This window comes from Antedon mediterranea, chromosome 11 (genome assembly GCF_964355755.1).
Source record: "Antedon mediterranea chromosome 11, ecAntMedi1.1, whole genome shotgun sequence".
NCBI classification, from domain to species: domain Eukaryota; kingdom Metazoa; phylum Echinodermata; class Crinoidea; order Comatulida; family Antedonidae; genus Antedon; species Antedon mediterranea.
This window is the reverse complement of record NC_092680.1, coordinates 3,958,972-3,984,782: the sequence shown is the minus strand read 5'-3', so window position 1 is coordinate 3,984,782 and position 25,811 is coordinate 3,958,972. Positions and strand designations below refer to the sequence as shown.

The 25,811-nt window shown below is 32.8% G+C and overlaps 3 protein-coding genes across 4 annotated transcripts; all 3 read left to right on the top strand.

Annotated features, from left to right (window-relative positions):
* The first annotated feature begins 13,280 nt into the window (after positions 1-13,280).
* On the top strand, positions 13,281-13,760 carry LOC140063038 (uncharacterized). Its single transcript, XM_072109465.1, has one exon. It carries the CDS (start codon positions 13,281-13,283, stop codon positions 13,758-13,760), a length of 480 nt encoding a protein of 159 aa, XP_071965566.1.
* A 726-nt stretch (positions 13,761-14,486) lies between these two features.
* On the top strand, positions 14,487-19,846 carry LOC140062406 (ectonucleotide pyrophosphatase/phosphodiesterase family member 7-like). Of its 2 annotated transcripts, XM_072108614.1 has the most exons (6): positions 14,489-14,675; positions 16,052-16,217; positions 16,547-17,166; positions 17,467-17,607; positions 18,073-18,201; positions 18,570-19,845. In XM_072108614.1, the coding sequence occupies exons 1-6, from the start codon at positions 14,595-14,597 to the stop codon at positions 18,744-18,746; spliced, it is 1,314 nt and encodes a 437-aa protein (XP_071964715.1). In that variant the 5' UTR covers positions 14,489-14,594; the 3' UTR covers positions 18,747-19,845. The 2 variants fall into 2 exon arrangements, with proteins under 2 accessions (XP_071964716.1, XP_071964715.1); XM_072108615.1 differs by lacking the exon at positions 17,467-17,607 and having other exon boundaries at positions 14,487-14,675; positions 18,570-19,846.
* On the top strand, positions 19,799-24,011 carry LOC140063037 (ectonucleotide pyrophosphatase/phosphodiesterase family member 7-like). Its single transcript, XM_072109463.1, has 7 exons — positions 19,799-19,870; positions 20,401-20,560; positions 20,980-21,129; positions 21,654-22,105; positions 22,378-22,518; positions 22,931-23,059; positions 23,439-24,011. The coding sequence occupies exons 1-7, from the start codon at positions 19,799-19,801 to the stop codon at positions 23,616-23,618; spliced, it is 1,284 nt and encodes a 427-aa protein (XP_071965564.1). The 3' UTR covers positions 23,619-24,011.
* Positions 24,012-25,811: the final 1,800 nt, after the last annotated feature.

Here is a 25,811-nt window from a genome sequence, read left to right as displayed (position 1 = left end):
TAATAGAGTTTATTGCTCACATAACAGGGTCATACATGAAGCAAGTTCAATACGATGAGATTGTTTCAGAACTTTCATATTATTATTCTCAAGGTTTGAACACTTTATGTTGAACACACACACAGCGACGAAGATTTCTAAAGATGCATCCGTAGCGAAGAAGATGTTTAAGAACACATCCGATTGAATAGGCCTATACTTGACCAAGAATATGATTCGTATGTGATGTTTCAATAACAGACTACAACATTCGTTTGAATGTGAAAACATTTGACAATATTCAACCTTGAACTTTCATAATTCGAAAGATAAAAAATGTGCAATATTTCCTTTACTACTAAGTAATTTTATTACGCCTTGTACTTTACAAAAAGACTTCTAAGATATTTTATTCCATGTGTTAAATATCATGTTTTTTTTCCGAACTTTTTAACTGAATGAATGACTGTAAATATGTTTGTTTTAAAGTTAACATATGACTAATTTAAATAATTGTGTATCATTTTAAATACTTTTATTATGAAATGGTAGTTATAATTTTAAAAAAAAACTTTAATCAATTCATCGAATTTATAATTCGAGTTATGATTATAATTTAACGTATATTTGTATCAAATATCGAAGTTTCAGTAATAATACTGAATTAATTTGTATTTTTAAAATTATTAATTATTTAATGATTCGTGTTACTTAATTTATTCTTAAACATTCAAATATTATATCATGATAATAATGATATATTTTATTTATTATATTTACATAAGTAATTTATGAATATGCAATTAGTATAGATGAACATACACTTCTTAATTAACGGCAATAGTTGAATAAATTATTTAAACTAAACGGTTCTTGTTTATGTGTTTTTCTTACTGCCAAATAGATAAGGTTAGTGCGAGAAGCAAACTGTACTAATTTCTAGGCCTGCTATTTTGAAAAGGCAACACACTCAATGATGCTATACGCACGAACATTGCGAACAGCCCCGTCAACAAGTTGTTTCTGTTACGAACGTTCCAACATATTAAATACAGTAGATGACAGAAGAAAAACAGTGTGATTCACAAAGTTGTACCCCTGAATATATAGGGGAATTTCCTGAATCCATTGGCCGAATACAATATGCTCCTCATTTCGTTTCTCTGTAAAGTGTCCCCGTAATATGGATGTCCCCCCGTATTAATATGGACGTCCCCGTAATGTGGATGTCACCGTAATATGGATGTCCCCCGTAATATGGATGCGTAATAATGGATGTCCCCCGTATTATGGATGTCCCCCGTAATATGGATATCCCTCGTAATATGGATGTCCCCCGTAATATAGATGTCCCCCGTAATATGGATGTCCCCCGTAATATAGATGTCCCCCGTAATATGGATGTCCCCCGTAATATAGATGTCCCCCGTAATATGGATGTCCCCCGTAATATAGATGTCCCCCGTAATATGGATGTCCCCCGTAATATAGATGTCCCCCGTAATATAGATGTCCCCCGTAATATGGATGTCCCCCGTAATATGGATGTCCCCCGTAATATGGATGTCCCCCGTAATATGGATGTCCCCCGTAATATGGATGTCCCCCGTAATATAGATGTCCCCCGTAATATGGATGTCCCCCGTAATATGGATGTCCCCCGTAATATGGATGTCCCCCGTAATATGGATGTCCCCCGTAATATGGATGTCCCCCGTAATATGGATGTCCCCCGTAATATGGATGTCCCCCGTAATATGGATGTCCCCCGTAATATGGATGTCCCCCGTAATATGGATGTCCCCCGTAATATAGATGTCCCCCGTAATATAGATGTCCCCCGTAATATGGATGTCCCCCGTAATATGGATGTCCCCCGTAATATGGATGTCCCCCGTAATATAGATGTCCCCCGTAATATGGATGTCCCCCGTAATATGGATGTCCCCCGTAATATGGATGTCCCCCGTAATATGGATGTCCCCCGTAATATAGATGTCCCCCGTAATATGGATGTCCCCCGTAATATGGATGTCCCCCGTAATATGGATGTCCCCCGTAATATGGATGTCCCCCGTAATATGGATGTCCCCCGTAATATGGATGTCCCCCGTAATATGGATGTCCCCCGTAATATGGATGTCCCCCGTAATATGGATGTCCCCCGTAATATGGATGTCCCCCGTAATATGGATGTCCCCCGTAATATGGATGTCCCCCGTAATATGGATGTCCCCCGTAATATGGATGTCCCCATAAGTCTCCCAAGGGAGGGGTTTTACTGCTATAATAATGCTTGGCATATTCTGATTTCATTATGTTACTCTTTTAAATTACAAGTTGGCATATTGTTTATATTTTGGCTCCTATAACCCCGAACGAATTTATTTTTATTTTTGTGCCAAATGTTGAAAATAATGATACTAAAACATATAATATAAGGACAATAACGTAGGATTTCCTACAGTATCAATTAAGACCCTTTACAAAGAGAAATACAATACGGTACACTTAATTATAATTTCTGGAAATACAATTTAGATAAAAGAGCCAAAACAAATGATAATTGGCACAATGATCCAAACACTTATCAATGTTTGTCGAGACTTATAATAAAACTTGTAAAAGCTTAGTGATGAGGTGCTTTATGTACTATTACCAGGAAGTTGAACTCCCTGCTATTACATACACTTATTTAATTCTTCTTTAAAGAGAGTATGGTTTTTGGTACACCATAATGATAAGTAAAATCAAAATTTCTTTAAATTTTGAACTTTATTTTACTTTTTGAAAATAAGTACATGGTGTAGCACAAATCATATAATATTACTACTTAATTCGTATTAATAAACATACTTTGTTTCCAACCGCATTTAATCGTCAAATTTTTAAATACATTTGCATTTGTCATACCGTTACGTACCTATGTCAGTTCACATTTGTAACTGTGTTAGTGACGCTTGTGATGTCCACTTACTAAAAATAATTCATTATTTTTACCCCATGTTTCAATCGTTTAACCTTGAAAATATATGTTAATAAAAATATCAACAATTTATATATTCTTACCACAATATTTAATGGATCATGTTTACACTGGTATAGGAATATTTTATGTATTTTTCAGGTCAGATAAATGGTATGTTCTTGTTCTCAACTGGTATGGTATTAATTAAAATCTTCCTTTATAAAAAGCGTTTCATTAAATAAGATTGCTTGGTATAAGTATAATAATTAGTTTCACCCCGAATGATTATTTAGGGTCAAGTGTAAATTATCAAATTAGCTACTTTGGCACCCAATATCAACAATAATATCGTATTTGGATGTCCCCATGTGGTTAATAATTACAAGTGCCCTTTCCGGTGAATACCTTTTACCGCGTGTTTGCACAACACCTTGGCCGTACCACAACAATCTGGTTTTGTGGTGTAGGCCTATTTAAAACGTTTCTATTTCAGTTTACTTATACAAATATTTGTCATAGTAAACATATTTCATATCAATATGATTTTTAGTAAACATATAAACTGTTTAATCGTATAGTTCTCATCAGAAAAAAGCTTCGCTGGTTCTCACTGGGATGCAGGCGCGATGAAAGTGAGTTAACCAATCACAAGCGACAGTTAATGTGTTCCATCGTGTGGTGATTGGTCAAATTATTTGCTGGGCGCTTATTATGTTCTGATGGCGTTGGGTCCAAAATGGATCTTTAATGTTTCGAATAATTGAACTTGTGTTGTTTTTATTGTCTTGTTAATGCCGAGGTGAGTGCATTGACCTGAATATATGCATGCTTGGTATTATAGTTACGTTTATTATTCACTCGCCTTCTACATTTTAAACCACTTCTTTTCACGAATGAAATGACCTGAAGATTCACTGTGGTATTTATTATCGTCAGTGACCATAAACAAACCCAAGTTCATTCAGAAGACCTCTTTAGTTTTTTTTTCAAGGAAAAATAATGTTTAACCATATTTTGTTATTTATCATTTTTATCTATCTGGAATTCATAAAGTTAAAGGATAAACCAAGTTTAAAAATTCAACTCATATCCGAAAAATTACAATTTCAGTTTCGAACGTTTTTTGGCGCCATTATTGAGCTAATTGTAAAACAATTGTTTTTCAAAAGACAATATTACGAGTAGTAAAGTCACAATATATTTTAGAAGCATCCGTCATACTTTGTTTCCTGTTATATTCTTTCAAATAGTTTCTTTGTATAGACCGAGAGAACTTCCTTTAGGAAAACTTAATTCCTTTAGAAACTTTTCCATTAGAAAAAAATAATTAAACTAAAACAGTGGTGCTAAATTTTCACATTTCTCTAAAAATTCCATATTATTAATTTAAGCTTAGTTGTAGAACAACTTACTTAATCAGCTGTTTCAACTAAACACACGTGGCAATTAGTGGTTGCGGAAATTTCCTCATTGTTTTATTATGATTGTAATGCAGGATCTAGGAAATACCCATAACGTATGTTGTATTGTCATTATTATTAATAACCCGAATAATTGTTTAATAATAGTGAGCCAATTATTTGGGTATGGAGTTGAAAGAGTTTATCACAACCCTGGCACTAGGTCAGGACTGAACCCTGGAACTTGGTATTGGAAAGCAAGCACGTTAGCCACCAAGCTATAACAGCTCCACTAGAAATTGTTAAGGGCCATGACAAAATAATAATAAAAAAAATATTTATTTTCTCTCACTAATCTAACAAAAAGTGATTACGATTCAAGATTCAAGATCCAATTCTATTTTGCCAATAAAAATAGAAATAATATGAGTATATTTTCAAAATTGTAAAATATATATTAATAAGTATTACTATATACAATATTTATATTATTTAAAACAATCAATATATTAAACAGAGACATGAAAACTTCAGAGATACAACATTTTAAAAGCAACATATAATGCATTATTCACACGATTTAAACTAATTATTTATAGCAATTATTTTAAGCAATGATGTGTTTATTTTTAATTATCAAGGAAACATGCGAGTGGCAGTGTTGTGGGAATTCCCTTTGGTCCTACGACGATAACATATAGGAAATACTATTTAAGTGTCTTCCTTAATGACCAAACACGGCTATATTTATTTACACTCATGGTTTTAAAGTTCATCATAGTGCCGTAATTGTTAATGTCTTCACAATTATCTTTAATCTCATTGTGTATAAAGATCTGACCTCGCGCAATACTGGTCTATTTGCTGAAATTGGTGTCAACAATCGGCACATTACTAATAATAACATGATTGATTTATGAATTGATTGATTACATGAAGGAAATATACAGAACATTGATGCAGAAACAGAATTTTTTCATTATTAACAAAAAATGAAATTAAAAAAGTATAGAAATATATAAACTTTGACCATAGCTATTTGTAAATAAATAATAACTTATCTTCATTGACTTTATTATCATTTTCTCATACCTTGAGTTTTTTATCTCACATCGTCAAATAAGGATATTATCATTATTTCAATTTAGTTTATTATAAATGTCACAGTTGTTTCTAAATTGCTTTCTCAGTATGACGAAACAATGTCGCGAGATGATGTCATTCATATTTAAAACAACCACAGTGGGCTACCACTTCCCAAGGGGTAGAAGCAGAAATTCATGTGACAATGTACATGGTGGAGTTGGATTTAATTTAAATCTAAAAAGACGGTTTTTTTTTTGTCTAGAAGACAAACAGTTGGCCTAAGTAGAAAGGTAGAATACAATATTCAAAGGTAAAATTTGGAAGAATGTGAAGAAGAAGATTCAACCATGTGCCGAGAAGACAAAGTTTAGCAATAAAAAAAGAAAATAAATAAATACCTTCAATTTTAAAATAATTATTAAATGTTTTTTCAATATAAAATTTAATGACAAAAAGAGAGATCGACGTTTCGGTACCATCATAGAACCATTTTCAAGATCAAGTTAATACAAAGCAATAATAATTACTATGCACTAAGCACCAAAGTTGGTGACAGGAAATGCTAATTGAGGGCTAATAATAATTAAATGAAGAAAATTAATAAACAATAACAAAAAAAGAATTTAAACAAATAAAAAAATACAAATAAATAACAGACCAGAAATAACAAACTTATTTCTCCATGGTTAGACCTCTAATAAGAAATACATACCGTTACATTATAATGCTGTATAGGTAAGCTGTATAAAAATGTATAAGAATTTATGTCCAACAAAATCTCTTGACTAAGTGGCTTTACCTTGTACAGTTTATATTTTTTATTTATACTTATATTAATAGATACATTTTTCGTATGTATTTTTAGTGTAATTGCCTTGACCAAACATATGAATAATGAATATACACATTTAAAATGTACATTATGAATATTAATAAAAAGTCACAAGACATGTAAAACATACAGTAATTTTTGTTAAATTATTAATATAATATTTCAGTATTATTGTTATCGTCATTGATATCTTTACCGTATTTGCTGTTGATGACCGGTAGTTCAACTTTCGATTTTGCGGTTTGTGTGATGGTGATGTCACACCTCCAAAACAAAAACATTGTAGTAATGATGTTTGAAAATAGTACAAATATGCACCCATGAACCACTACTTTCACGCGTCGCTGATACCCACTTCCGTCAATTACATCGCAATATGGGGTAAAGGAACCTAAGAGGTTACGGTACTTTTTGTAATTGTACCGTATTGAACTGTGGAGTAGGTTTGCGTCAGGGAGTTCAGTAATTGGTCAGATGTTTTTGCCCTATTTGAAGTATAATGTACTTAGTATGAAGTACAAATTACGTCAGAGTAGGGCAAAACATCTGACCAATTCGGTCACGTTTTGTTGCTCGAATAGTGTTTATTCAATTTATAAATAATAAAATATAATACCAGATCGTACCAATAAACATAATTATAGTAAATTTAATTTGTATTTTGAGAGAAAATAATAAATTGGTATTCTTATGACGTCACACTGTTAACCAACTAGATCACTATGGTGAAAAAATACCAGAAAAGGGTACCATCATCGATGTATCCGTTTTTCAAATCAAAGCCAAGCCTGTTCCACTACAAAAACAACTCCTTCCTCTCCTCCATATAATATGGGTTTAGAAAATGTTAGAGTCATCGATGGAAAATTCAAGATCTTTATTTAACCAATATGATGCAATAACAAGGTTATGTTGGCATCATAGTTACATAATAGTAAATAATTTATGTCAAAATGGCATATAAATATTGGTCTCATATAAAAAAAACAGGTGTTCCCTTGAGATGCTGAACTTTAGGCCAGTCACATGATGCGTAACATGATAAAGAATCAACTACATTTTCTTTCATTTCATTGAACATAATATGACAAAAAACAAAGTAAAAGTTTATTAAATGTTAGTATTGTTAATGTTGAAATATTGATGATTAGTGATGTATAACATAATAAATCAAATAGTTCGACGACTTGCCTTAATTAAGCTCTGTCTACACTATCAAATTTATGTGACAAACAATGTGAATCATGTGCCAATACATATACATGATGATGTCATACAACTACCATATATGGGCATCACTACCGTACCATATTAGGGCACATCACACTTTCAACCTAGTTTGATATTGTAGTCAGAGCTTTACAATACTTTTAATTATTAAAATAGAAGTACAAAGTACTTTTATATTCATTATGAATTTCAATAGATAATTTCCGGATATTAAATAATATCCTGTCATTGTTTGACAGAAATATAATTTAATTCAATTTGAGAATTAAAACAAAATACCCAGAGACTGTAGGCATGAGTGTATTACGCTCTCTTACACTATCAAACTAGTTTGATAATGTAAGAAAGTGTCTAGGAAAAAAGTGTGATGTGTCCAAATATGGTAGTGATATGACATCATCATGTCCATATGGGCACATCACATTTTTGTCACATAAACTTTTGATAGGGTAGACAGAGATTTAGTTATTAAAGCTGGTAGTTTTCAGTTTCCGTTATTATGGCCGAGCGAGTCATTTGGCCGAGCGAGTCATTTGGCCGAGCGAGTCATTTGGCCGAGCGGTTAAGGCAGGGGCGCCGTTTACCGTACCTAAAGAGCCAACAACAACATCGGCAAGGGTTTGAGGCCGACTCGCTCCATGGTTCTGGTGGTAGAACGAGTCTTCTCGGATAAGGACTATAAACCGTAGGTCCAGTGTACACAGTTATAACCTGTGTGTACTTTAAAGAACCCAGTCCATTATTCGAAAAAGAGTAGGGGATTACCCCGGTGAACTGGTTCACACAATAGCCCCTGTATCAGGGGGATTATCACCTATCTGATAGGACAGTGATTAATTCACTATTGGTAATCCTTGGCCACATTGCCTAAAGACATAAAATAAAATAAAATAAATAAATATTATATTATACTTTCCATAATAAAGTAGAACTTTTTTTCGACACTGTCCTGTTTTCAAAGAACGGCGGTGACATCCGGTGGAATTTACCGTTGAAGTGTTCTAAAATCAATTTCTGATGTTATCAGCGTCATGAAAGCAAGTATCAATTTTGCTATATCAAAGCCTTGACCATGAGGAAGTAAAAGAAAAATTAAGTTTCCAATTTACAGAATTTTCTCGGATTCAACGCTCTCTTGACCGCGGCACCGATTTTAATGAAGTGAAGTGAAATTTTTTATTCAGTTCAAATATTTCGCTTGTAATTCACTAGATGCTTAATTTGCGTTATCTGAAGCCGGTCAAGGGAAAGTAAGATAGAAATCTCCATGTTTGTTTTCATACTTTCTTCATTAAAATATCAAAATACTTTTTTTAAAGTATACTTGAGAGAATAAACCAATTTGGTTAGGGAACACTTTCTCTCGTGAAACGGAATGAGGGGCAATATGCTTTAACCGGTTATCTTCTGTTTCCTCTGAGTTCATATGCTTTTTACTTTTCCGGTGCGGTCACACCTTTCCGCTACCGGTTATCGCTTAATGCTCTTGGTTTTGTAAGATTTAAATTAATATTTACTTAGCAGTGATAGCATCTCAAATATCAACCAGAACAAATAGATCATCTTAACCTGTAACTTCCTTTCATTTATCGTTTTTGTTACATGTAAATTATACTGAATTTCCGATCCGAAGTAGGTTTTCTTTTTTGGGAATTTTTAAATAACGAATATCAATTTTCTATAGTATTGGAGCAAGAAAAAAAAAGAAAATTAATGTAACTGGTGTAGACGGACACAAACTTTTCCAAACAGGCTTACTCGAAGTTTGCCATAGTAGTGGGGAACCTAATGTTCCAAATATCAATTCTGTGAGATTTTAATGCTAAAGTTGAGTTCTTGGCAGTTTTGGAATCCTTAGCACTAGTAGAATTCATTGCAACTGGGGCCAATTTTCCCGACCCTATTTTGGCCGCCATCTTGGATTTCAAAATGTTCCCCATTTTTTACTCAAAACTGATAGTAGCTCCTATTTTAAACCACGTACGAACGTAATTTGTGTGACAGATCTAACAATATTACGGTAAATCAGTCCAATGGGACAATTTATAATAACAGTATATGGCAGCCATATTTTGATGATTAAATATATAAATGCATACATTATATACGTTTTTTAATGGCGGCCATCTTGGAATCCAATATGGTTGTCATATGCTATTACAATAAATTGTACCATTGGACTGATTTATATAAATATAATATTATAAAATTATATGTATTATACAAACATGGTGATGTTAGTGACGCCGATATCAGACCTTCTGTTCTTTCACCATCAAGCTATTTCGTTGAAAATTATAAATAGTCACGAAAAAAAATTGATAAAATTGATATTTAGGTAAAGTAAAATATAACTATTTTTTGATTGCATGAAAGAGATAAAAAGCGTTATAAAACAAAAGAATTCTGTGCTAAATTATACGGTATACATTGTCAAGGATTAAACACTGGACATAGTGCATCAGGTTTACTTACTTGTTGCACTAAGTAATGTAAAAGTGTATAAAATAGAGAAAAATATTTTTTTTTTCTTACTATTATATATAAAAATGCAATGATAGGAGTGAGATATAAGATGTATTGAAAGTTATTCAATGTCAGTTGTATTATAATATTACATTAATCAAGTACAATGCATTGTAAACGAACATTTTATTGATGAAAGTGGTTCGAACCTACATAAGACAAAAACAATATTATGATAAATCAATCCAATGGTACAATTTATAATAATAGCATATGGCAGCCATAATTTGATGAATAAATACATAAATGCGTACATTATATACGTTTTTAATGGCGGCCATCTTGAAATCCAATATGGTTGCCATATGCTATTAATATAAATTGTACCATTGGACTGCTTTTTCATAATATTGTAAGATTTTTCACACAAATTACGTTCGTACGTGGTTTAAAATAGGAGCTACTATCAGTTTTGAGTAGAAAATGGGGGCTATTTTGAAATCAAAGATGGTGGCCAAAATGGGTCGGGAAAAATTGGTTGCAATGAATTCCACTAGTCCTAAGGATTCTGCCAAGAACTTAAATTGAGCATTAAAATCTTACGGAATTACTTTAGGTTCCCCACTACAAACTAAAGTTTGGACTGAAGTCACATGATCAATCACAAGTTACAATTCTTGTGCTTCGTTCCTGTGGAAAAGCTTAAAATCAATGTTTTATTTAATAGAATTTTCTAGGAAATTCACTCTATTATATTTTACTCAAATAAGTTTCTGCGCAGTATAGGAATATGATGATTTTATGTTTTTATTGTCAGCTGGTTGTAATACCGTACTTTGGTGTACCAAATTGGCATAATATGTCATGTTAGTGCCATTATATTAAGGATACGGATATTGTTTGCAGTAGCGGACCTAAGTTGATTGTTACTATCCTTCCGTATTGAATCTTAATTAGAGATGATGCGCTATACCATTTTCCTGGATTTCCCCAAAAGTTTATATAATTACATAATTTCAACATTCCTCAAAATCTTAATTAAATTTCTAAAAATAAGGTATATCACTTCGCAGTCAATCTACACAGACATATATGCCTAATAGATATACTTTGTTCGTCAAAAAGAATATGACTTCTGTTGTGTTTAGATAAAAAGGTACGGTAACTCATTACAAAAAGATTGAATGATTATTTGATGCGGTTTCCTTTTTTTGTGTGAACGGCAGTAAATACTCTGGTATTATGGGATTGAAAATGATAATGTACTTATGGTCAACCAACTGCCATTAAATATCTACACAATTTTTTAGAAGAAAAAATGATGCATCACTGCATCGGTGGAATGTAAATTTCTTACCATTGTATATTGTGTTTTTCTGACTTTTATTATTATTATCTCATGACTTTTTACACACAAACTTTAAACAGTATATCTATATCTAAAATTAATGCTTGGTTCCCACTAGATACGCAACACAACGACGTAACGCAACGTAAGTGAGATGACCAATCACAAGCGATGGATTATTCGAACTGTCGCTTGTCATTGGTTAACACGCTTGCGTTGCGTTTCGTCCTAGTGGGAACCAAGCTTTAGAAGGAAATAATTTGTACGAATGTTCGTTATACACATGTTTCCTACTTCCACTATCCATGATACATGGAGTGGTGGTAGTAGTAGTAATAGTATAGTAGTGGTACCTTCTCCGGGTATCTTTGCTAGTATGTTTCATCAAATAATGAATAATTCTAACTATACAAAGCAAACTAAAGTTAGTCAAGTCTAGTTTTAAAACAATAAAATTTAGAAGAATAAATTAAATGGCTGATATACCAACATCAATAATTTGACATACAAACAATAATGTGTAAGATATTGAGCATTAATAATTTCTACAATCAAGTAATAAATAATAGGCAATTTTAAATCCTAAATGATCTTAGTAAGATTGAGAGAGGTAACTTATTCCAATAAGAGTGACATGTATACTAAATATCATCAATGTGTGTTCGTTCTGTAAGTATCTGTTTTGTGTTTTTATTTTGAAATAAGTGATGTTTTTTTTTTTATTTATTTGTTATTTATTCGGTATATAGACACACTTAAAATGAGAATTTTTAAAAAAGAACAGAATTTGTTATGAGTTTACACAAATTATTTCTTTTCTTTTCTAATTCAATAGAGGAAATAAGTACAAACAAACAGTTGTACTTAACTTCGTTTCGCAAAATTCGACTGTTTACACTTTGAAATGTTGACGTCACCTCGGTGTTATTGAGGGCGCTTGGTTTTCTTAGTACTACTAGTAATAATAGTATGAAGCTATATGAAACTATAAATTCCTTCCCAGTTCAAGAACCCTGATGTTGTAGTACAACTACAAAACAATGTGCATTTGTGTGTGGTGATTCACAGAAACTATATTCAATTTCTATGAAAATTACAGTAACAAAATTAATAGTATTATATAACCAATCGTTTTTCCTATTTTCTGTGTTATTTAAGTTTATAACGAAATTCGAGGCTTGATATGTTCAGTTATACTGTACTATATTTTGTTTTGATAACGCAAACAAAGTGGAAAGCAAGAAACATACGATCGATTATAAAGTTATTTTTTCGGCCTAAGCTAGGTAAGATTTTTTAATTGTTCGTAGAAAGGTTTTAAAAGTTGCATGGTGATGAATTATACACAACTGCTTGTGGTAACACCATAATTTAAGCTTGTTCTCAACTTGGATGTAAGTGCAACGTAAGTTATTTGATTGACCAATCACAGCGGAATTGATCGTCTGAACTGCCGATTGTGATTGGTCTTGCGTCCAAACCGGTTCCATCTTTTGATAAGATAAGAACTGCTAAATTCGTAGATTTTATCAATTTATTAAGCTTATATACTTTTATAAGTGTGTTATATGGAATATTGCTCCCATTCTGAGTAGACGATTTATTTTTGGTTTTTTTTTTTTTACGATACACGCGTCACGCATCTATGACGCACATATCAAGTAAAAGCTAAAATTTGCATATGCTCATTTGTTTCTGAGCGTGCGCAAAACGAAATAGAAAATCAGCTTAAAATATAAAATAATAAAATTTATTGGTAATTTCTTTTCAAGATCCAATTCGCTAATTTCATTGGACAAGTTCTGTGAAGTACAGTAGGAATATCCTGGTGGCTTCAGATAACATGGTTGCCTAACTTTCTATGGTGACGGAATCACCAAACGATTTTGAGCAATTTCAGCAACTACTAGCGGTAAATCTGACTACAATATTAAACAACTTAGAAAACACTTTTATACACAACCTGTAATAATGATACACATTGCAACATTAAGAAAAGGTGATATCGTTTTAAGTGGAAGAGTTTTCTGCGAATTCCTACTATACAAGCACACTGGCATTTTTGATGGTGAAAACGTTATACATTTCCGTGGTGACAAGCCTGGAATTGTAGAATCTATTCAAACCGCCACCGTAAGAATATCATCACTAAACGAGTTCGCAGGAGATGATACGGATAAATTGGAGGTGATAACTTGTCCAGATGATATCGATCGTGAAGAAGTTGTTGAAAGAGCTATGTCCTGGGTTGGAAAGAAGTTCAATGACAGCACTTGGAATCTGTTTACCAACAATTGTGAACACTTTTCACGTTGGTGTATCTTCGAAAAAGCTGAAAGCAAACAATTAGAAACAATGCCTTCTGTTCTGTTAGAGTTTATCAATCACGTTACAGTTATATGCATGAAAGTAATTCGGGAAAAAATCAAACCCGATTCAGGACTAGAATAAACATTGGAAATGAAACCGATTAAACGATATTCATGTTTACACATAGGAAATAATCTATACGATGCGTTTCTATGATATTGGTTCATTTAAAAGAACATTTTTCTATAATGTGTTAAAGTTGACAACCGAGATTGAAGAAAGCCGCACACAACAAACAGACGGTGATTACCTGAATTATATATTATATCTATCGTGATATCAAACATTCCATACCAGCTTAGTTAATTGAATATTTTTTTGTTTTAAAAACTATTTATTATCATTAATAGATTAATAAAAGTAATGTTCATTTTGTTATAGTATTATGGCACTGACGAGATCTAATACGATCGAAACAGTACTGTCTAAATTGATATGTATATCTGTACATTATGTATTATATATTTTTTAAATAAACAAAAGTGGTCACTACTGTTTTTTAATTTAGTTCTGTTGTTTACTCCGTTGAAACAAATAATTATGATTAAAAAAAATAAACCATTTTTGTTTAAAACGACCAGTATAATATTAGGAAATGGTTTAGGTATAAGTCTTTTCCAGTTTGGTGGCTGGGTTCTGTAAAATACCATATTTACTCAGTCAGCATCAGCAGAGTTTTCTTATAGTTTCTTCTTTATTCTTTCTTTCTATCTTTCTATATTCATTTTAAAATGCTACTAATTGCAAATGTGACCTCCGATTTATTCCATCCATTTATTTGTGCTGCCACCTAGCATAATGTTGTTTTCATCGCTGGCCACCACCCTGCATTTCGTTTCTGTTGTTGCAGTTGCTTCGCTGTCACGTGTTTTTGCTTCTTGTTGATGGGTTGTCGGTCGGCACAGACACGTTGAAATGAAAACAATAATAGGCTTACACTTTATACCACTGTTGCTAATTGCTAATGTTCAATTAACGTATTCCGACAAGGTTATAGTAAGTCATCCGCTGACAAGCTTTATATTTACAATGAATATTTATAATCTAAATAGACATTTAATAATGTAGTTAACTTGAGTTGTAACATCGTGTTTATTTCAGGCAGAGTGCATAACACTGTAACTTACAAGTATGAATAAAGCTGCATTCACACTTGTTTCGTAACATCGTATTTATTTAAGACAGAGTGCATAGCACTGGGTAACCTACAAGTATGAATAAAGCTGCATTCACTCTTGTTTCGTAACATCGTATTTATTTAAGACAGAGTGCATGGCACTGGGTAACCTACAAGTATGAATAAAGCTGCATTCCCTCTTGTTTCGTAACATCGTATTTATTTAAGACAGAGTGCATAGCACTGGGTAACCTACATGTATGAATAAAGCTGCATTCAACATTCAATTGATTCGTTGAATGGAAAATCGCATAAAGTGCCGTGAATGGTAGCTTTTCAAAAATGATAATAATAGGGAAAATGCAGAGCATATAACATAAAAAATAGTATTGATTTCAAGTTCAGTGTGCATTCATTGTGCAGTTTTTTAGTGTATTCTTCTTTTTCTATGTTTCAATTCGGGTTGTTCATGACATCAAACTCTGCAACAATAGGGTTTGTTTAGTTTTCCTCTTTCTTTATTTCTTTTTTGTCACCGGTGTTTATTGTGGTAGTCCATTGACATTACCTTAGTCCTAATCCATAATCATAAACTGTTTGTTCATATTCTTTCTTAGAATCATTCTACAAGGTTAGTTACAGGGTTTAAATATCATAAAACAGCTATATCATTTTAAAAGCATTGATACGCCGTTGCATGAAAACAACCCACGTTATGATTGAAATTGTTTTTCTGATGGTACAGAAGGCCGAGTGTTAAAGAATCTAATTTTCCATGACTTGCAAACATTGACAGGTTTAAAAACTATAATTCAAATAGTGTATAATAATCATGATATAGTTGGGTATTTTTGTTGCATTTAAAAAGACGGAATATAGGCCTACAGTATACCATTTTACAATTGGTAAGATGAGTTTAAAATGGCCGATTTTTTTTAATGATTATTTCGTATTGAATACTATGAACCCACCCGTTTAAATAAACATTAGTATTTTATTATCATACACAATATTTTCCGGGTTTATTAGCTTGTAATTCAAACTTTCTGGTAAAATCTTTTTTGTTCCCGGGCCAGCACTGTTTATACCTTAGGTAGATATGAAAAGTACGGTGTTGGGCCTTTTCAGAACAACATGACCGGGCGTACGCAGGCGCGCTTTGCTAACTTTAACATCGTGCCATGTAATATTCAAATATTTCTCACTATTTGTGCACTTATTTATAATCCAAATTATTTACCTGTACATTTAATAGGAAAAGTCCAAAGTGCTGGTCGTACTATCAGATGGAATGAGATGGGATCATTATGGACTCGATTTGCCACATTTTAAGAATATCCAAGACACCGGAGTGAAAGCTGATTGGATGGACGGTTCGTTTGTTACCCTGTCTTCAGCGAGTATGACAACGATATCTACAGGTAAACCAATCATAACAATGAACAAATAATAGGCATATAGTATAAAAAAAAACCCATCTTAGTACAATTCCGCTCATGTTTATACTCCATGTGTATCGTAGTACGTACAATAATATTAGATTATCAAATGATCGTTGCAGCGTTAATAATAATGGAAAGTTTCAGTAGAGTGTTCAGTGCTTATCAACGGCGATGGGTTACTTCTTTTGAGTGCACTTGCGGCGCGGCGCTTATTCGACAGTGATTATTGACTGCGGCAATTGTAGTATTTTCTACTGCCGTGATTCAGACATTTTCATTCTACTGTGCCGCTTATTGGTTTGTTTTAGGATTATACCAAGAGTCGCATGGTGTAGTTCATAACGTCTATTGGAATGTGGAATACAAGAATAGGACTTCTGGATTTTTTGACACGCTGAATGTTACGGAGTTTTTTGACACAGGGTCTTGTGAACCAATATGGGTGACAGCAATCAACCAGGGTCTTAAAGCTGGTACAATAAACTACCCTGGTGGAAGTGTTGCAATAAAAGGCGTAAAACCGACGAAAGATATTCCAAACACGTGGTGGGCATTTCAACATTACGGATTGAAGCAACGTGTTGATGACGCTATCAATTGGTTAACCAACGACGACTTTGACTTGGTTATGTTGTACTTTAACCAGCCTGATGGCGCCCTTCACTCATATGGTATTGGGGACCCCAGAACAGATGCTCAATTACGCGAAGTGGATGACGTAATAGGTTACATGTTCGAGCAAATTGATGAAGCGTCTCTGACTAATGTTTTGAATGTAATAATTGTTAGCGACCATGGTCACGTGAATCAAGACGTCAAAAAAGACGTGATGTTATACGACTACGTAGATGAAGGTGATTTCGAATTTGTAGTTGGTGATTATGGACCAATTGTACAAATTATGCCCAAGGAAGGACGCCTCGATAAGGTATACAATTGTTATCAATGTTTTATGTTAAGAGGAAATTATTGGGGAGGGGGGAAGGAATATTAACAGTATTCATGCTAGAATGGAAGAAAACTTAATATTTTTGTAGCAAATCCAATCTAGATACGTATATACTTGAGCTGAAATCAGTTGCGAACAAATATGCATAGTAATTCACTTTCAATAACTAGACTTAGGGAAGTGTAACAAAAACTTAAAGAGGGATAGATTTTAAATAGAAATCATAACTTAAATACCCATTGTTCTTTGAATGTGTACATAATTATGTTGTTTTATCAGATATATGAACAACTATCGAATGCTCATCCTGCCTTATATGTTTTCCAAAAAAAAGATTTTCCTACGCGTCTCCATTATGCCAACCACCCTAGAATTCTACCAATAATTGGATTTGTCGATATCGGATGGAGTCTCCATTTAGTAAGTTTGCTTTTTCTATTGATGTAAAAAGACTAAAGTACACGAGATGCATAGAAATGGATTCTACACCGCCCGGTGATTAAATAATTTAATTAATACAACTTTTAATGGTCAATTGAATAACATCATTTAGTCAATTCACATGCGTATTCAGTAGATGAGATGTATCATATATTCGGAGACTAAAACACACAGGAGAAAATGGTAGTAGTAAAATTGTGGTAGTTAGTAGTAAAATGACAATGTACAATGTTTCATTACTTTTATCTTCAATAAAACTTGCTTGGAAGTTCCATTCTTAAAAAATATATAAACGGTGTTTTTTTTAATCGCATTCATATCGTTTATTTTTTTCATATTATTTCCAATCTTTTTTCTAGGCAAATACAAAGAGTTACTTACCCATTAACACTAACTTAGCATGAGTTTAAAAAAAATTATTATGTTTTCTGATTATTTGATTAGAATTCTACACCAGACGACGGATGGAAGTCTGATCACGGATACGATAATCAATGGATGCTGATGAAATCCATTTTCTATGCCAAAGGTCCTGCTTTTAAGTCGGGCTTTAGATCGCCAAACTTTGAATCGGTAAACATTCTTTTCTCAATTCAGTTTCTTAACTGCTATGAAATTAAGTTGTGTTTCTTGATGTTTATATGTTTCTATTGAATGAGGTTCTTTGATAATTTTTATAAATTGTTGCAATCTTCAACATGCGTAATGAGCAATCTGCGTGGTAGTAGCTTCCGCGACTACCTCAAATAACTTTTAGTGAAATGTACTCATAAAGAAATAGAACCTATCAATACAATATAAGAAACAAGTCTATTAATTAATTAATCAATTAATTACAATTGCTAAAACAGTAACATTCTTTGTTTTAATTCTACTTTTGGTATTACAATATAACAGTTATAATTTAAAAAGGTGTCTTTTAAATGTGTTATCATTCACAGGTAAATGTGTACCCATTGATGTGTGAGCTCCTGGGGATCATTCCTTCTGCCAACAACGGTTCAAGAGGCAACTACGTCAACATGCTACAAATAGGTACCAATTCGGCAGACTATGTTCACGACTCTGCATTTAGAGCTTTCATAGTTATCGCTTTATTTTATTTAGCATTAGTTTAAGTTATGGTGTAATACTGTAGTGTAGGCTATTGTTATATTTCGATAATGATAATGAGAGAAAATAATATTGGAAATTCTGGACCGACAGAGGGCGGGCAATTTATTGATTTTGAAGATACAGATAACTCGAGATTTTTTTGTTTTGTAACGTCAGCAACACAATAATGTGTAGTTATTAAATTCAGAAAGATAACTTGACAAGTGTGAGGTTATCGTGCAAAAATCATACATGCGACAATCAAACAAAGGTACCTTTTGTTAAGTAACAAATATTCATGGTCACATAACTAGTGAGTGTAATAGTGCTTACACCTTTTTGTATTTTTATCTCATCAGATAAGTAGTATCAGATATACGGTAGTGAAACAAATAAACCAACTTTATTATCATCGTCATCGTGTTTATGTTCGTATTCGAACCTAACCGATTAATATTACAGTAGTGTTAGGCCTATAATATTGTTCCTTTTTCTTTCATTTTCATTAAGATGAATCTCCAAATCTCTAAACGTGCAAAGTTGAAGGAGTACTACATACGTTCTTCTTTCAACAATTAAGCATATGGACATATTAATATATTCCTTGTATTACTAATGGATGGGTAACTAAATGGAGAGTGTTATATAACAGTTTACATACTAGACTAGATAGTTAAAATATATATTGCTGATTATAATACATTTTGCAAGCATGCATACACAACGGTATAGGCCTACAGGTATGTGTGTTGTCTGGTAGCCCTAATTGTTTTACTGACAAGCTTCCTCCTCTTCACCGGCGATTATTTTGTGTACTCTGTTTTTGCTGATAATTTTTCACAATGCTTTTGATAACAATATGAACAAATAAGCAATTTCTCTATCATGTGCCCGATTAATAAAGATAAAAGTAATCATCCGTACAATTAGCACGTTTCAAGTATTATTTAATTTACTGTACTTTAACCTGAAAGCAAGTGGAAACAGTACAGTTCGGCATTTGTACTGGTATTTGATTCAGGATAAGACATTTATTTTCTAATGAACATTGCTCATACTTCCTGTTCAAACAAAAATGGCCAGCCATTTACAGGTTTTGCAAATCGCTTTGATAATATTGGCAGCAGCACACGGTGTTCATTCGAAGGTATAGTCAAACTTTTTGCTATTACAGTAATATTATTAGATAATAACTATATATATACTTATATTATTGTTGTGGAGAGTTAATGCCATTTGGTGGCATGAAGTCATTGTATGTGACAACGATAACATTAGTTCACTGTGTGTGTTTTTTGGGCGTTTCCACCTGTAAGAAGAAAACACATAAGTATGTAATAGGCCTACAGTATTGTTATTTTATGATTATAGTTATTGATCTTGGAAATAATAAACATAGGATACCCACAGGTGAGATTCAGTCCATAAACTTGTCAAGATCTCTCTTTCGTTTTGAACATTCTTCGACATTTTCTCGCAAAAACGTCGTCATTACAATAATAGTGAGACAGATATTATGGTTAGTTTAAGCCATATTTGTATTGTCTCTGCCCAGGCATACGTACGAGAATTACTCAGTTTGATTGCGAACATAATTCTTTTATTTATAAAAATAACTTAATATACAAATAAGATAATAAAACTGTATCATATAGGCTTGCTCTTATTTTACTATAGGATAAGATTCTATTAGTTCTATCAGATGGAATGCGATGGGATTTATTCGGTAATGACTTACCGACATTTAAATACATTGAAGAAATGGGGGTGAAGGCAGAATATTTGATTCCAGTGTTCCCGACGATGTCACTACCGAATATGTACACGATTGCCACAGGTAAGTAAGCCTACGACAACAAGGTGGCGACGGTGTTGTTTGTCTTTCTTCATACGGGCCTACAAAGAATACATTTAATATTGCGCATGCGTTGATGTGCTAAACCGTCACCAATGATCCTGGTTTCTTAAAAACCAGACTGTACATAATAATAGTAAAACAAGAATAATCAGGTGGCCCAGTAGGTAGAATTGGTAAAGGGTAGTTGTACTCGGGGTCGTAGACTACTGTATCTCATGGAACTGGAGTTTCAAAATGCCAATGCCCATCATCACAATAAAGCTGGAGCAGAAACCAAGACATGACGGGATGTCTCTTCTTTTTATACTAAAAGGAACACCTTTTGGTTGACTTTCCAGAGTAAACAATTTGTCAATTTAAATAATGATATGTTGTGTCTATCGTTGTAAACTAACTAGGGTTATACGCTGAAAGTCATGGTGCTATTCATAACTTAGCATTCGATGCCGAAACTGGTAACCGAACCTTGACATATTCTGCATCGCTAACTGTTCAAAAGTGGTTTGACACAGGAGCTGAACCAATCTGGGTTACAGCGATACAACAAGGTGATATTTGTCGTTTTGCATACTGGTATACATCATAATTATATTTGTTTGTAGTGCAGTAATGCTCGTGTATTTATCTCCAGTGTTTTAGAAATATATTAGCGATATATTGTCCCCCTTTTATTTTTTGTTAGATATTCCATTTTAATGTCACATAATAGTTATCGTCTTTGACAAAACAATTTCACCGAAAAAAATGTATTTACCTAAAAAACAGTAATTTAAGCAAAAAATAGTCAAATTGGCAGTGGGGTTTTGGTCAAATTTAACCATTTATTTGTCATTTTATAAGTGAATATGGAAGTGATTAACTTTATTAAAACTACAAAATACCTATCCAAAGTTTGATTTAATTAATCAATACATCTTTAAATGGGGAGTCTTAAGAAACCAAGAAACACATTAACACAATTTAAGTTTTCGTACTTTTTAGAAATAAAATTCAGCAACAAAATATATGTCATCATGCGTTAATGATAGTTTTATATGCAAATAATGTTGATATTTGTATACATATTGTTTAGGTCTAACGGCTGGAACTATGCGATATCCTGGAGGAGATGTTTCCATTAAAGGAATACGACCAACACGTGTAAACTCTTCAGAAGAAATTCCGTTTACGTCTAAAATGGACATGGCGATAGACTGGCTAAAAAAGGATGATCTAGACTTAGTGATGACGTATTTTGGAGAACCAGACGATAAATTACATAAATTTGGAGTTGGTTCTGCGCGCGCAAATAATAGCCTGAAAATAATTGACGATTTATTGAAGCATATGTTGGACAGGTTGAAGGAAGAGGACATGCTGGATTATGTTAACATAATCATCACTGCCGACCATGGATTCCATAATTATGTTTATAAAAACTATATTGAACTTAATAGTTACGTCAGAAGAGACGATATGGATTTTATGATGGCTAATTATGGACCAACTTTCCAGTTACTACCGAAACAAGATAAAATGAATGAGGTAAAATAGTCAGCAGTAACAGTATCTATGTGCTATCACAAACCACTATCCATCCGCCCGAATAAAAGTGTTTCCCAGTAGCTTTTGGCAACCTTACCTTTTCTGTAGAAACATCAACATAGGCACTCTTGATAATACCAAGGCAAATTTAACAACAGGACACTGAGCTCGCCTAATCAAGACACGTAACAGTCCTTTGATCTTATGTCTGGTTGCGACAAATACCAACAGTACTGTACTATGTACCTTTTGTTTTACTTTTTATCTTAAAGGTGTATAATAATCTCAAGCATGCCCACGAACATATGCATGTGTATTGGAAAGAAGAATTGCCACAGCATTTCCATTACTCAAACAACGACAGAATTCTACCAATAGTTGGATACGTTGACCTAACATGGCACGTTCACACCGTACGTATTCTAAATTACGGGGCGCAATGTAACGTAAAGGATTTGACCAATCACAAGCGATGTATTATTCGAACTGTCGCTTGTCACTGGTCAACTCGCTTGCGTTTAGTTCTTTGCACTGCGTCCTAGTGAATTTCAGTATATCACCGGGCGGTTAGAATTAATGTTCTTTGCCTGTTGTGTTTATATATATAAATATATACACAAAAATGGCTTAAATTTGCATACATCGTATACAATCACAATCTTACCTGTGAAAGGGTAACATAATGTATCGTAAGTTTAGGTTAACTAGGATCATCATTAATTAAATACTGATATAGAATTATTTTTAGGAGATTTGGAAATAAAAAGCACATGTATATTGTATCAAAATATATGTTATTGAATTTTCATACAAATTTGCATACAGGCGTGGAAAAAGGTAAACAGTGTTATTGGAGACCATGGCTTTGACAATCACGAGCAATCGATGCAGCCTATCTTCTACGCAATGGGACCGAGGTTCAAAAAGAATCACATATCAGCCCCTTTTGAAGGAGTAAGTACCGTAATATTGATATTATAACTGATTCTGGTGCGGTTTCATGTCTAGCAAGAAGAAATTTTTTTTTTCTTAGAATATCGTGTGCAGTATTATTAGAAAATGACCCACAATATGAAAAGTTGTGAAAAATCACCAAAGTAGATTGCGTGTCATCCCGTCCGGTCCAAACCCAAGATTTCGACCTTTCGAAATGTTTTCCTTTTTAAAAAATCCTGTGCTATGCACCTCAGTCTTTAGCGATACTAAGATTAAAATTTACTATATCTCTATGTTAATACGGATTTTTTTCAGAACTAAATTATTATGCAATATGTTCACATACATTGCATTTTGTCAACTGTGTTATAGAACGTTTGAACATTCATTTTGACAGGTCGATATCTATCCAATGATGTGCGAGATTTTAAATCTGGATCCAGCGCCAAACAACGGATCACGTGATCGATGGGGTGACGTCATGGAAACTGGTAATAATAGCGCCACTAGACTAAATATTAATGTTAGAAACGTGTTTATAACGGCACTGGTCCTTATATCTCTGTTCTATCAATAATTGTTACAATATTGAATTTATTCTACTTTTATCATCTAAAAAATAGCTTTCGGTTTATAGCCTATGGAACTAGAATTAATAATTATCTACCAAGGAAATCTAACAACAGGATCCTGAGCTCGCCTCGCCAAGATAGAAATTCGTAACAGCCCTTTGATCTTGTGTCTGGCTGCGACAAATACTGTACTAACAGTACTGTACTGTACATATTCTTTACAGATCTATTAAGGAACGGATCATGTCGCAGCCACAGATAAACACTTTGATCTGTGAAGTACAGAATCCTGTTGTTAGATTGCCATGATAATGCAGAATCCCTCCATTTCTAATTAATAACTCAATTAAGGGATTTTTGTATAAATATGGCAACTACATTAGCATTGACGCAATGAATAATGTGTGTACAGTAGAGGAATTTATAGACAAATTAAAAGGGTTGAAATTTTCACATTTTGTTTTTTAATTTCCATGTATTTAAAAAACGGCCAAAGTCTCTTTTTAAAATTCAATTATTATGCAATAATATTGTTTTAAATGCACATATCATAATCTTATAGTCATAGTAATCAGTTTTGTCAACAAATAAAAGGATCGAAATTTGATCTTTTTTTGAAAATTTCCAGATTTTCCAAAAATGGTCAAAATTGTCACTTTTTAAAATGCAATTATTATGCAATAATATTGCCATATATGCGTGTATATCTTATAGAGTCATAGTAACCAGTTTTGGTTTTAAAAAAAGGGTCAAAATTTGGTCCTTTTTCGAAAATTTACCTGTACTGTAGTACAGGGATTTTTCCAAAAGTGGCCAAAATGTCCACTTTTTAAAATGCAATTATTATGCAATAATATTGCCATATATGCGTATATATTGCGTCATCATTATCTTATAGAGTTAAAGTAACCAGTTTTGGTAAAAAATAAAAAGGTCGAAATTTGGTCATATTTCGAAAATTTCTCTGTACTATAGTACAGGGAAATTTTCGAAAAATTGCCATTTTTCGACCCTTTTATTTTATGATATAAATAGTTACTATAGCATAATAAACATGCGCAGAGTCAAATATTAGGTTCTGTGCATTTCAATTATGCTATAGTAACCAGTTTTATCTATGTTTTGACGTAAATGGCTACTATAGCAAAATAAACATGCGCAGAGTCGAATATTGGGTTCTGTGCATGTTAATTATGCTTTAGTAACCAGTTTTATCGGAAAATAAAAAGGTCGAAATGTTGCAATTTGTCGAAAAAATCCTTTACTATAAAATTTTTCGAAAAATTGCCATTTTTCGACCCTTTTATTTTAAGATATAAATAGTTACTATAGCATAATAAACATGCGCAGAGTCGAATATTAGGTTCTGCGCATGTCAATTATGCTATAGTAACCAGTTTTATCTATTTTTTGACATAAATGGTTACTATAGCAAAATAAACATGCGCAGAGTCGAATATTAGGTTCTGCGCATGTTAATTATGCTATAGTAACCAGTTTCATCTATTTTTTGACATAAATGGTTACTATAGCAAAATAAACAGGCGCAGAGTCGAATAATGGGTTCTGCGCATGTTAATTATGCTATAGTAACCAGTTTTATCAGAAAATAAAAAAGTCAAAATTTTGCTATTTTTCAAAAAAATCCCTGTACAGGGAAATTTTCTAAAAATGGCCATTTTTCGACCATTTTATTTTATGATATAAATAGCTACTATAGCATAATGAACATGCGCAGAGTCGAATATTAGGTTCTGCGCATGTCAATTATGCTATAGTAACCAGTTTTATCTATTTTTTTACATAAATGGTTACTATAGCAAAATAAACATGCGCAGAGTCGAATATTAGGTTCTGCGCATGTTAATTATGCTATAGTAACCAGTTTCATCTATTTTTTGACATAAATGGTTACTACAGCAAAATGAACATGCGCAAAGTCGAATAATGGGTTCTGCGCATGTTAATTATGCTATAGTAACCAGTTTTATCGGAAAATAAAAAGGTCGAAATTGTGCTATTTTTCTAAATAATCCCTGTACTATAGTACAGGGAAATGTTCGAAAAATTGCAATTTTTCGAACCTTTTAGTTTATGATATAAATAGTTACTATAGCATAATAAACATGCGCAGATTCGAATATTAGGTTCTGCGCATGTCAATTATGCTATAGTAACCAGTTTTATCTATTTTTTTA